Here is a 14,726-nt window from a genome sequence, read left to right as displayed (position 1 = left end):
TTCAAACAGTCAGCCTTGGAATAGGGATTCCATTTAACAGGCTGTGGTAATAATTGGTTGAGCAGAATTAAAAACCTGATCTAATAATACAGCTATAAGAATGGAAAGGAGGAATATATGAACAATTTTGATGAGAGAATGAGCTTCAAGTTTGACATCTGGGCATTGGAATACAATGCTAAGCCATATAGAGATGTGATTGTATATAGGATGTCATGGCAAGGAATTTAGAGAAATCAAAATTGACAGACTTCAGGGATGGATAACTGGGACCATATAAATGCCACAGAGAAATTCAGGATTTTGATAATTCTCAATTAAGAGGCCACTGGGACACTGATATATAGATGATTAGCAGTCAGAAATGCAAAACTGAATCTTGGAATAAATCTTGGGAATGGGAATATAAATTTGGAAGTCATCCTTATCAAGTGGTAGCTAAAATACTAGAGACAGTGAGACCCCAATGAGAGAATAAATCAGGATAAGAGGGCTGAAGACCAAGACCTAAAAAAAAAAAAAAAAAGCCTACATTTAGAGAGCTGAAGCAACAGGACTTAAAGAGTCTTCTTTCCTGAATTGATGATCAGGCACTCATTTGATAACAGTATTTGATAGGCTCAGCAGCATTTATTTTCTAGTTTTAAGAAAATTTGATTATTCTTGTATGAGGCCTAAAGTGTGTATCAGTCCAATCAAGCTTTTAAATTTTCAGAAATACTAAATTTCAAAATCATGAAGCATTATTCAAAAATAATTAATTGTTTCAGTCCAAAAATAGGGTGGGTCATAATGGAATTTTCAAAGTGACATATCTATGGATGATACACTTATGGTACCAAAAAGACTCTCAAAAACCAATACTCCCACGGGCAAGGGAATAGCCAAGTTTGTTGCGGTTTCCAATGAATGACATCAGCCCTGTGTAGGTCTCAATCAAAATGGGTTCAGTTAACACCATCAGTTTCTTTCCTCTTCCAGATCCAGTTGAATTCTTGTGGGCATTCTGGATAACTGGAACAAGCTTAGACATGAACCCAGACAACTGAAGAAGAAAAAAAGAAGGCACAAAGTTAGTTACTATAGATTAAGTTGAGAGATACTCATCTCCCCAGCCAGTCTTCACAGAAGTGACTACTCTCCTGGGGCTGCAGTTATTCTTACTTCTTAAACATAAATGGTTAAATTTATCTCTATTAAGTTAATTCAGTTAATAACTGTGCTTAACTCTATTAAGACTAACTTTCCTCAGGCCCAATTTTGCTTCTTAACGTCAGAAATAATATGTGATTTTTCAGTTTGTTTATCATCCACGTAAGTCTACCAAGTACCATTTTAGTTTTAGCTGCTTTAATATTTTGTTAGTATACAAATAATTTGCATTCGATATTAGTACTGTAAACTAACTCTCTGTCACTAATAGATGAAAGGGCATCTGAAATTACTTAAGAAATATTCATGAAGTGCCTACAACAAGTTCCAGGGACATTTTAAGTTGAACAGACAGGCAAAAAAACCTGCTGTCATGGAGCTCACATTCTCGTGATTGCAGACAAAAAATATTAATAAAAATTTTGAGGGTGATAAATTCTAGAAGGAAAATAGAATGTGGTAAAGGGATAAAAAGTAATGAAAGTTAGAGTTACTTCACATACTGTATTCAGGGCAAGTCTTTCTGAGGAGGTAAAACTTCAACTGAGACCCACGCAATGAAAAAGAGCTAGCTATGTGAAGAAGAAATTCCAAGCAGAACACACAGCACCTGCAAAAGCTGTAAGGGAGGCATGAATTTAGCTTCTTCAAGGGACACAGAAAACGCCTGTTAGACAGAAGTCTAGGGATCAAAGGAAAGAGGTTGAAGCACTAGGCATGAAGAGTCTTCAGGGCCATATTAAGGGCTTTGGATTGATGTGATTTTAAGGAGTTCAATGTTGTATACTGTTATTTTAAAAATAATAATAATCCTAGCGACTGTGGAGTCAAAAATAGAATGCTGTTAGGGCTAAGAATGGAAGCAGGAAGACAAGATGAGTTTGGAATTCACTTCAGGAGTCCAGGCAAGATAGGATGGTGGCTTGGACAGTGTAGCAGTGGAGACCATCAGAACTGGTTAAATTAGGGATTTGGGGTGCAGGGGGGTCGAGCCAAAGAATTTGTTGGTGTGATTGAATTTAGGGATGAAGAAAAGAGAAGGATAAAAAATGACACCCAGATTTTTGGCCTGAGCAACTGGGTAGATAGTGATGTTATTATTGAGTTGAGAAAGCCTAGGAGAGGTACAGATTGGAAATGGTGAGATGCAGGGATGGAGGATTTTGTTGCAGACATGTGGTTTCAGTTATCTCACCAGAAATCCTCTTAGAGATTTTCAATAGGCAACTGGGTATAGAATCTGGGACCATGAAGAAATATACAGATAAAAAGTCCATGTCTATAAATTTTTCATAATAATAATCACAGACCCAGAAGTCAAGAATGATATCCAAAAAGTGAAGTTAATAGCCTAAGCATGATAGGATATGGGACGGACAGTAGGAATTAAATTCAGGAAACTCTTGTTGGATAAAATACTAGGCATTGTGGGCGATGTAGAGGGAATCTGGTAGGTAAACTGAGGATCTAAATGTTACAGTGATCTACCCAATAGCAAATAACCAGTAAATGATTGAACAAAGGCTTGGACTCAGGTCTCCTGACTTAACTCCTGAAGTCCTCTCTTTATAACATTGCTGTTATGAGCAGGATTATAAAATTCTAATTGTTAGAAAATTTAGTTTTAAAATTCTGATATTTAGGGAAGCATTCATGTTCCTCATTTGCAAAAGGGAGAAATATTACATTCATTAATTTTTAAACCATGTTCTTTAGAACACTAGATCTCTTCACAGATTGGGTGGGTACATATAATTTATCATCCAAATCTAAATTCCTTTGAAAAGAAAGGAAGTGCTATTGTGAATAATGCCGGGACTACAGGTACCTGAGGCTTTGAGGAAAGGATGTCAACAAAAAGCCAAAAGCCAAGCAGGTGACTTATTTTAGTCTCTTCAATCACATCAGAGCTGCTCTATTTTTATCATCAGTTTTATATATTTGAGTTCCAAGTAAGATTTTACTTCTTTTTAAATGAAAATCACTTGCCTAGGAAACTTCAGCTCTGGCAATCAATGATTTAATCCAAAAAGATCTATAGTGCCGACTCTCCAACACATCTCTCCAAACTAAGCTTCAATCCTGTATCTTCCACAATGCCTTCCCACAAACTCAAGGGAAAAGTTTACCTTTTTTTCTCTTATGTTTCTCCTGTACCTACACCTCCACTCAAATATTTCATCTGGTTTTCTATGAAATAGAGTCACAAATGTGGCTGTCTGTACAGCTAAACCAAAGTTTCTTCACCTTGGGACTACTGCTATTTCAGGCCAGACAATCTTTTGCTTTGGGAGAGAATGTCTTCTGCATGTTAGGATGTTAAGCAGCCTCCCTATGCTCCACCCGCCAGATACCAGACAGGCTTCCACCCCAGATATGACAACCAATAATATCTCTCTCATTGGGACACTGGGACATTGTCATATGTCCCCCATGGGCAAAATCACCCTCTCTTGAGAACCACTGAACTAAAGGAAGTATAGGATCAGGCAGAGCTGGTCTTAAGTTGGAACTATGATACTCACATAGCTGTGTGACTTTGGGGAAGTTATCCAACCTCTCTGAATTTTATAGTTCCTTTGCCATAAAATAAGAATATTAATAGCATCAAACTTATCAGGTAGTTGTAAAGATTAAGTGAAATAAAGTGTTTGTATACATGCTGTGAATGGAGGTGTGCACATACGTGCACCTGTGTGCTCACATATTATATAAAGGATCAGGGAAGCAGAATGAGATGAGCCTGAAATTTGGAGTTATATTGCAAAGGCCATAAAGGAAGCTTGTTGCCAGGAATCAATAAATAATAACTGCTTAATCATCACTGACGTCATCCTCATCATCATTACCAAACCATGATCTCTTAAAAATCAAAGTATAATTCATCTCAACAATTCTATTGCAACACTGTGGATTATCAGGATGCCTTTTCATAGATCAGTAAATCTTGTCCAGTTGGATTATTGAATGCTTCCTCAGGCTTCATCATAAACTTCATTTCTTCACAATCCTCCGTAGACCCAAAATCAAAGTGCTAGAAAGTAAAAGTTGGCACTATTTCATACTCAATGAATTTGGCGTTTTATTGGAGTCAGATGGACTTCATTTCCAGTCATTTCTAGGAGCCCCTTCGAGCCAGAGGAGGGCATGGTTACAGAGAAACAAACAGGGTGACAAGCAGTGCACTGATGGAGAGGCAGACAAAAGGCCTGGTCCCCGAGCTGGTTCTTGAGCATTTCAAGCACCTGAACTAAATCTATGTCACAGGAACGCTGTGTCATCTGATATGAATGCCAGCAGCCACATACTTTTCCCTGAAAGCTTTTATGCACCGACCTCTGGCTCTCTCTTTTATTTCAGTCCCAAATACAGAGGGTCAGGTTTTAACAACTCCAGTTACACAGGGGCTGTGTGTTGGTTAGGATAAAGTATAGCAGTGTGCGTGGTGGGGGCAGGGGGGACCAGGTATTATTCTTGACTTTCCACCAATTATTTACCAGCTGAGTGCCTGGTCCACAGGTTTGCTTTAGGTGCTGTCTGCCAACAGTTCATTGCCTGGAGTCTCAGTTTTCCTTATTACAACCATCACTTGCTTCCTGTTTACACTGGGTAAAGAGACCAGGTTTCATGCCTGTAGGCCCACATTCCTCAGTTGAGCTGGTTTTCCGAGCCTGCAGGCTACAGGTTTCAGCCTCCCTGTGTATGGAAGGAAGTCTCCTGTCATAGAGGGCACACCCGTCCAATACCCAGTACTTGAAATCACTTGAGAAGTCACACTGCTGGACAGACTGCATATATCCTTGCACATTTTTCCTGGAATTATCCTTATAGAGACCCTGTGACTATAAATTCAAGTGTGTAGAGAGAAATAAGAAGAGGCAGTAGCTTCTTTTTTCTTGCACAAGAGAGGTTTCTACCCATTGTAATTTCCATCTTCATCCTATCCCATCCCCGAACCCTCCTCTCTGAACACATGCACGTATGTTCACACACACAAGTGCACTTTAAATTTAGCTAAACTGAATCAGTCTTTATCAGAGAACATTTTGTATACCTTTGTAATTTGCAGCTTTTAAGCATGTTTCCTCTAGTTAAAATGTCTTTTCCCAACTTCTTTGATGCTTAAATCACCAATACCTTGAGTTTCATATCAAATGTCATCAGACTTGTTAACTTTTGGACTCATCTGTTCCCATTTTTGGGCTCCTATAACACCCTGTGAATGCCTCTATTTACAATCTTAGCACTTTAAATTATAATTTGTGAAAGTCTTTCCTGCCTCCTACCCCTACGCCATAAGTATCTGTAGGGCAAAATCAGTTTTATTCTTCTTGGTAATCCAGAATATTGCTCATCATGTAATGGTCACTGCCAGGTAAGTACGCAATGAATATTTGTTGAATTGCTGTAAAAGGCAAACAAAGGGCTAAGAATACAAAGTTAAACTGAATTGCTAAAACATTGGTTCATTTGCATGATCCCCTTGAAAAGATGGATAGAAATACAAGAAAAGAATACAAATGGTTGGTCTGTAGATCATGATGGTTGTAGAGCACTCAGAATGCGTTCACTGCTATTCATCAGTTCTGGATTCAGTACTCGTCCTTCCCAGCAGTACTCTCTGCGTACTCTAGGAACCCAGCAAAGCAATGGTTAAAAAAGAAAAGGTAAGGCTACAAGTGGCAAATACAAAGTGGATGAAATAATTGAGGATAATTGAGCCAGGTTTTGAGATACAATATTATACCATATCACATCAATTAATACAAATGTACACACAGTCTCTTTCTCACCCCCCCACTTATACACACACACACACACACACACACACACACAACTCTTTCAGGCTTATACCCATTTCCCTGAATATTAGGAAACTGGGTATAACATAGAACTATTATTATATGATTTCAGTCACTTAATCCCTCTGAATATGTGTCCTCATTTTTTTTTAAAGAGACAAAATCTTGCTTTGTCATCCAGGTTGGAGTGCAGTGGTATAATCATAGCTCACTGCAGACTCGCACTGCAGACTCGCACTGCAGACTCGCACTGCAGACTCAAACTGCTGGGCTTAAGCAATCCTCCTGCCTCAGCCTTCCAAGTAGCTGGGATTATAGGTAACTGGAATGGGAATACAGGTACATGCCACCATGTCTCGTTAATTTATTTTATTAAGTTTTTTTAAAGACATGGTCTTACTCCGTTGCCTAGGCTGGTCTTGAACTTCTGGCCTCAAGCAATCCTCCCACCTTAGCCTCCTGAGTCACTGGGATTACAGGCATAGGCCACCACAACACACGGCTCAAGTGTTCTCATTTTTAAAACAAAGACACCTATCCTTATCTTACAGGAGTTTTATTAGTTGAATTACATGAAAATATTATTTAAATTGTAATCAATAGATATAAAGTACAATTATATAATAGTATACTAGATACTGTTTATGTCTCATAATATTAAAAGCAGTGCCAAAAAGCTACTATTTTATTTTATATTTTCACAATTGTTTTATATGAGTAACACAAAGTATGTATATGAACAGATTGGAAAAGTTTGGTGAAGCAGGGAGATAAGCAAGACTGTCTGGGAAAAGGCCACTTGACCACCATATTTGCCAGATGTGGAAGTGGTATAGAGTTAGTGAAACGGGAATAGTATATTTTAACATAGCATTGTATAAACTTTACCGCAATTTTATCAATAAATGTTAACAGACTTAGACATAGTGTAAACTTGAATTTGAACGTAATTATATCCATTAATGCTGTTTCTTTGGGTACCTTCCTGACCCACCAGCCCCATGACTACTCAGCTTTCGCCCAAGTTGTGTAATCTCAAACCTATATCAACAGTTCAGCTTTCTCTACTGAGCTTCAGATCTAAATGTCTAATTGCCTGACAACCAGCCCTGCCCCAGGTTCTATAGAAACGCAACATGTTTCAAACTCAACATGTCGTAAGCTGAGTCCCCAAACCTACTTTTTCCAGTTTTCTTCAATCAAATTAATGAAATCACCATCTACCCAATCCTGAAACCTTGTCATCTTTGACTTCTTCATCATCTTCAATATCCTGTCAGTTACTTGCTTTCATTAATTCTCTCTCCTGAATAATGCAAAATCTCCTCATCTTCTCTCCCTTCCTACTGCTTCTAACTTAGTTTAGGCTCTTATATCTATTATCTAAGCCATTATAATGATAGTGGGGGCTATGTAACATTAAACTCCAGTTAAACCAAATTACTCTTTATCTAAGAACCTTCTGTATACTCTTATGTACCTGTACTCCTTTTTGCTTGATCCAAAGTTCAGTTTCAGTTAATTAGAACTCTTAAAAATATTTGCATTTTTATCTGCCTCGTCTGTTAAGCACTGCCTTCCACAGAGGCAAGAACCTTGTCTCATTTCTGTTGGTATCCTCAGCAACAATCATAATACCTGCATTTTGTTGGTGTTAGAAAATCTCTTGAATAAAGAGATTCTAGATACAGTAGAAGACATGACTCTGGGTAAGAATAAGTTTGAATATTTTCATGTATTTTAAAATAATAATTTGTTCCATTAGATTGTAAATAATTTGAAAGTTTTGACTGTATAACTCAGCTCTACGTTATTCCCTCCCCGTGAGACAATAGTTTTCTTAAACTGAATTAAATTGTTTCAGGTATTTGATTTAGTTATGCATTTTCCCCATATTCTACTTTTTTCCTATTTCATTCATCAGAGAGATGGAGAAACCAGTTTATTAAACCCTTTTAAAGTCTCATGTTTTTGCCAAAATGTTAACATAAAAAAATTCTAGATCCCCCAAATTATCTTTCTTATTTATTCTTTTACATTAATATAGCTGGGTCTTAATCAAAGCCAATCTTGGAAAATGTCCTAAACATAAATAATATTGTGACATAAAAACCAAAAACAAAAGAGAAAATAAGACACAAAAACCTGGATCAAAGTACTCATCCTCTCACATTCCAGATGGAGATCATTTGTTTTCCTAGAGAGCTGGGACTTTGGGTGGCCTTTGAATAAGAAATGGCTTGGCAAATGAAAGTGCCAGACTATTGCTAAAGGAATAAAAAAGAGAAAAAGCTTTGGAATAATAATTTAAGGAGAAAAGCCTTAAAGGAAATACGTTTAACAGATCCACGAAGTAGTTTGATTGGCTAAAAGTCAACCAATCAACTAACCATCTATCATGTTCATATGTGTGTGCACGTGCCTCCCACCTGCTATTCTTACTTCCATTCAGCAAGAGCTACATGAACATCAATTTCCTATTCAGCCTTTGCTACGGGGAAGGCTAGGACAAAATCCAATGCTCTAGTCTACTAATTCCATTTGTGGGTATTTGGAAAATAATATTCCATACCCTCCTTGATATTTTACTTTTCGTCTTTATTTTTGCATTATTTGATTGTATTTATATATAACAGAATAAGATAAAGCACAATCAGGTGTTAGAATGTGACAGTGTTATTTCTCTGCAGTTTATAAAACTTGTTCTTTAATTCCTCATGCTGAACTTCTTCCTGCAAAGGGCATTCAGGGAATAACCATCTAATGCACAAGGTATGAGGAATAAGAGAAGACTTGGCCCAGGAAATGAGGGATGTACCAACTAAGGCAGTTAGTATTTATTTTGATTTACAATAAAGCACAATTACTATTAATTCAAAAATACATATTATTTTAATGGTTGGAACCAGATGTCCTTTAAAGCAGGAAAATGTCTTTGGGAAAATAGGTTATTAAGCTCTTTAACTTGGATTGACAGATGTTTTCGGGCGCCTGTAGTCCCAGCTACTCAGGAGGCTGAGACAGGAGAATGATGTGAACCCGGGAGGTGGAGCTTGCAGTGAGCCAAGATTGCACCACTGCACTCCAGCCTGGGCGACAGAGCGAGACTCCGTCTCAAAAAAAAAGAAGAAAGAAAGAAACATAAAGTGTTCTGCATTGTTAATAATAATTTTTGAAACAGAGTTTGAAGATTATGGAACAATGCATTAATGTGTTATTATTAATAAGGACTTCTAGGAACAGAGAAGTCTGATATTGCATTTGAAGTTCAGGGCAAGAGCATGATGCAAACTCCCACTCCGTCCCCTTGTAGCCCTCGGTGAGTCTATTCTCATATTCTTGCCTTGAAATAGGTGTTAGGTTTTTCTTATTGGTTGTTTTGTTGACTTTCAGTGGTAAAGAGTCAGGCTAGGGGCTGATGTTGACGCTTGGGTTGAGAAATTGTGAAATAGGAGTGTCCCATGAAGAGTGGCAACATGATCCATATACCAAGCTAGTTTAGTGTCAATAATAGTTTGGAGCCTGAGGGAAACCATGACACTATAAATCCCTGAGGACATTTGTATAATTATTGAGAGGAACATTGACTTTTCATGGGAGAATAATGTGATTCAAGGTCATTTCATCTATGTATTATGGGGGAATGAAGACTCCATCTAGCCTGTAATCAAATATATGTTGCCTCAAATTCTTTTTAAAATCCCCAGGACCTATGAATTTAAAATATTTTCACACACATACATATATATTTACACTTGCATGAATAGGTATGTTTAATGCAAGAAACGTAATATATGCCATCAAACACAGAAAGTCTTTGGATGCAGATTGCCAAGTTTTGAATTCATAGCAAATAAAGAATTGCAATATTCTGAAATGAGTGACAGAATATAAAAGTAAACATAAAAAGGACAGAGAAGGTAAGAATTTCTAGGTCTATAAGCACACTCGTGTGTATATTTGGTTTTATTGAAAATATAAAGTTTGATCTTTCACTACATTTTCAGCTCTAACTGTTTTCCTTCTTGACTACTTAGAATGTCCCCATACTACTTAAGATACCTGGGGGAGGTGAGAGAATAATAGAAAACTGTTCCCTTTAGAAATGAGTCTATAATCTGCTTGATGAGATGAAATTTAAAGACAAACAAATTGTGAATAGCTTTACGCTTCACGGAGTATTTATACACACATCATTCTATTTAACCTTATAATGGTCCAGTGAGGTTGGGAAGAAAGGGAGTGCTCATTATCTTCATTTTAGAGGTGAGACTACCAAGGCTCAGAAAGAGAAGTGACTTAATCAAGCATGACCATAGAGCCGCATCGAACTATGCTTTATACTATTCCACACTTCCCTGAATAAAATAATTAGAATGTGATTATATGTCGGAAAGTATATACACCCTGTCGGCAATGCATGCAATTAGCAAGGGGAAAGTAGCATGTTATATATAAATATAATGTATATTTACATATAAAAACAGCTTGACTCTTTACTAAAAAAAAATCTATAAACCTATGACCGTTTTTGTCTATATAAATTGCTGGTTTTATTTTATTTTATTTTGTTTTGTTTAGGAGTACATGTCCCTAGAAGCACATAGCTCCAGCAACAAAGCTAATCTAAGAGTAATACCCAAGATGCCTCCTACCTTACAAATTTCAAGGAATTTCTCACTGGTGTATTTCATAGGGTGCTCAGTGAAAGTAGCATAAGGAACTTCAGTGGACCATGGGTTCCAGCGGGACAGAAGGGACTGCTCCTCCGGACTCCCCCAGTAGATCCTAAGGCCTTCTCCTTGTCTCCTACAAGAAAGGGGTTTTCCATTAGATTAGTCATTTCCATTTCCAAAGCACAAAACCAAAAAATAGAATGTAATATATCAGTCAGCCTTCATATTAACTCCCAACTAGTTAAACTGTTCAAAGGATTTTAGGGGGTGAGAAGAAAAAGGTGAATTTGGTTTTAAAAATAGGAAATTCAAGGTGTTTGGAGGAATTCTATATGGGAAACACCTACTTGGAAATGTGAGTCTGACACTCAGAACAGTGGCCAGAGCTGGAAATATGGATATTGATGTCACACCAAAATTCTGATGGTAAGAATTGAAAGAGAAAGAGAAGAGGTATCGAAGAGGTGAACAGTAACAAACAGTTCAGGTGGGAGACAGTTTCAAAAAGAAAGGAGATGCCATGACAATAGCAGTTTCCACAGCAGCAATAACTGACTGAGAAAAGACATGGGACTTCTCAAATGGTGGAACATACACGATTTTTGAGGGGGATGCTGACCAATTCAAAACGCTCTGCGACTTCAGATTCTGAATCTCATTGTCCTCTATTCTCTGCACACATTCCATTCAGTGAAATTGCAGCAACAAACATGTCAAAGCTTGTAGAAAGACTGTGCCTGCCCCTTCCTGTTAAGTTCACAGTCTTAATCCACAAGATGTGGGAGGAAGCCACTCTGGCATAGCCCAGGCCTGGTCATTTAGTAAACCTAAGTGCAGAGCAAGAGAAAGCAAGCTTGAGAGAACAGGGAGAGAACTCATGGCAGAGGAGTGTGGCCACATTGAATAACAAAACCATGTTTCTGAGGCCTCTTTTGCATGTGTCCATCAGTATTTATGATTTGTGATTTTAGATATCTCTAAATGCAAAGAGATGCCCAGAGGTTAAGCCAAACTCAGGTGCCTTGCATTCAACAAGCTTGGAAACTAAGTTACCTGTAATTCTAAACAGCCCTATGGAACATCATGGATGTCTCATTTTGTCTAAAAATTAAATCCTGGGATTTCTGGAATGAAAAACCAGAGCTTAATTGTGGTGCCTTCACAAAACTGTCACTTCCTGTATTAAGGAAGGATTCCTTCGGGAATGCTGTTATGGTTTCTGAATGTTTATCCATGTGGAGATTGTATAAGCACAATTTCACACAAATGCATATAACACTCCACTCCCCAACTGGTTAATACCTCAACTTTTCCCACAAAAGGAAAGTAAGAAAAGTCCCTGACACATTCTGCTGGCCAGTTCTCAGATTTTTGATGATTATATTTGAAAATTGACACCCAACTTTTTTTTGTACTTAATCCTTTGCCCAAGAAGAAAAATGAAAAAAAAAAAAAAAAAAAAAAAAAAGAATATAGGGGGAAAAGAAAAGACAGAGGAAAGAAAAATATTGAGAAGAATAGAAAAATAGAAGGAAAATATACCTCTAAAATTTTCTTTCTCCCTCTCCTTCTCAGCTGGTATACTGGCATTTATTATCCCCCAGCACTTTTTTTTCTGGCCTGACAATAAACTCTAAACTCAATGAATATTCTATGAGTGCTGGTTAATGGAGCATTCTGGATTGAGTCCATTAAAACAACTTGCACAATGGAATTATTTACTGCTTCATATGTCAATTTATGTGCTGGGTGCAATTTTGCTTTTATCCAAAGGGGATGAAAATCTGCCAAGAGAGCTTGCTTAATAAGTACACATTATATTCTTTTACCTTAGGGAAACCTCAAATGAAGTTCGAGCATGAAATTCAAGAGGGACCCTATTTCTAAATAACCAGTCAATTTGAGTATAACAAGGACCTTTCTCAGAGATATAGTACACTTCCAAATAGACAAGTTCAGCCAACCTTCTTTCCTGAGCTCCAGAGGTGAAAACTAGGAAGATTAATCTGAAGCTAAGTTATCTCTCCAAGGGTGGGGCTTCTCAGGCCATCCAGCAAAGCTGTTAGTATCATAGTGCTCTGAAAGACGATCATCTTTTCTTTTGTCAAACAACATTAGAACAATCGTGGAGACTGCAGATGCCTTTATGACCAGAAATACTTTATTTAATAGTAACTTGTACTCACAAGAAAGAAATCCTGGGAGGTGACAGAGTGGAGTAAAAGTGCAGTGAGCTGGATGTCCGGGAGTCCGGGGATACCGTCTCGGTTTTGACACTTAACATTGAGTGACTATGGGCAAGCTTATTTCTCTTTCTGAATTTCTTTCTGAATCTGAATCTGATTCATTTCTCTTTCTGAATCTTCTGAATATGTCTTCCCATATTTAGAAAAAAAATGACTTCCTCATCTGTTCTTTAGAGTGTCTCCATATCGAGACATTCCATGACCTCAGTCACACTGTGTGAGTAGTGTAGGCAGCTATCGTCATGATGCCAGTAACAATCATCTGGTTGGGGACATACAACATCCATAAGCAGTCTTGGGGTATGAATTCTCTAGTTTAGAAGCATCTAATTAGCCCCACTGAGCAAAACAAGTCCTCTACTGCAAAGGTCACACCAAGTACTATCCTATCATTCCAACAGACTTTCAGGACCTACCACAACATTTTACTAACATGTAAAAGCACAAATCAGCTATTTCTCGGTGGAAATGCAGATAAGGTTTATAAACTGTAGAATGTCAGAGCTAGAAGGGCTCTTGGAAGCTATAGCCCAGTGCTTCTTTTCTGTAGATGGAAAAAACTGAGACTCAGAAAGTACCAGAACGTTCCCAAAGCATCACTATAAGACAGGGATGAACTAGCAAGAGTCCTGGTTTCCTGAGACCTCATTCAGGGGTCGTTTCACCATTCTGGGCTAAGGCTACAAAACATATTCAAAGCTAAAGCCCTGCTATTGCATAAGATAGCCTTATTTCCAATAGACACAAAGTTAAAAGAATTGCTCTGAGGAGGCTGTCATCACCCATGGGTGAAAAAAAGCCTGCCTAGGGATCCCAGTCAGTTATCAGAAGAAAACCTCTGTCTCAAAACAAACTATGCATTCTTAAATATACTCAATATGAGCAATTTTGAGACTATAGGAAAATAAGGAAGGACTGGATGTGAAGGAAACAATTACAAAAAAGTTAAGTTGTCAGGGTAAGAAGACTGGGACTTTGGCCAGGTGCGGTGACTCGTGCCTGTAATCCCAGCACTTTGGGAGGCTGAGGCGGGTGGATCATCTGAGGTCAGGAGTTCGAGACCAGCCTGACCAACTTGGTGAAACTTCCGTCTCTACTAAAAATACAAAAATTAGCCGGGTGTGGTGGTGGGAACCTGTAATCCTAGCTACTTGGGAGGCCAAGGTAGGAGAATCGCTTGAACCCAGGAGGCAGCAGTTGCAGTGAGCCAAGATCGTGCCACTGCACTTCAGCCTGGGCAACAGAGCAAGACTCTGTCTCAAAAAAAAAAAAGAAGAAGAAGAAGACTGGGCCTTTCTCACTGAGCTGCTATGATGGGTTAATTAAAGTCCTAAGTAAAGGTTGCCAACACCAAATTAACAAGCAAATAAATATTTGGAAGTTTTCTTTCTGAAATTATACTCGGTATAAATCATGACTTTCACTAGCTCTGTGTCTTTGGGCATTTCACACCACCTTTCTGATCTTTAGGTCACAATACTTTTGTAAAAAACAAGAGGATAATGGATGATAAAAAGTTTTGTTTCTATAAGGCACTGTCCCACTAGCATATATTGAATGTCTACTATGTACCATACTACCCACTCTGTACTGTTAGAGATCTTATATTTTTTATTTTATTTAACCCATATAGTAATTTTGAGCTACATTTGAAGACATAGATGTAGCTACAGGAAATAAGTTAAAGAATATGACCAGATTTAATCAGATCATCAAGTCAAGAACCACTAGTGAAATGTAATTTTAAAAAAGGGGCAGGGAGAGGAAAAACACCAGAATCACTGGACATAAACAAAACCAGAGAAGCAAATCTCTAGCACAGAGGAAGTATTGGGATGTTTTATGCTTGT

The 14,726-nt window shown here is 37.9% G+C and overlaps 1 protein-coding gene across 1 annotated transcript in view; it reads right to left on the bottom strand.

Moving 5' to 3' along the window:
- Window positions 1–850: 850 nt before the first annotated feature.
- Window positions 851–14,726, bottom strand: part of TPRG1 (tumor protein p63 regulated 1) — a 127,688-nt gene continuing 113,812 nt past the window's right edge. The window contains exons 5-6 of the mRNA XM_058426119.1: window positions 10,610–10,763; window positions 851–1,045 (exon numbers count right to left, since the gene is read on the bottom strand). Of these exons, the coding sequence (XP_058282102.1) occupies window positions 851–1,045; window positions 10,610–10,763 (349 nt within the window). The remainder of the gene's footprint in view (window positions 1,046–10,609; window positions 10,764–14,726) is intronic.

This window comes from Hylobates moloch, unplaced genomic scaffold, assembly GCF_009828535.3.
Source record: "Hylobates moloch isolate HMO894 unplaced genomic scaffold, HMol_V3 SCAFFOLD_13, whole genome shotgun sequence".
Taxonomy (NCBI): Eukaryota; Metazoa; Chordata; class Mammalia; order Primates; family Hylobatidae; genus Hylobates; species Hylobates moloch.
This window is presented reverse-complemented; position numbering and strand designations above follow the sequence as displayed.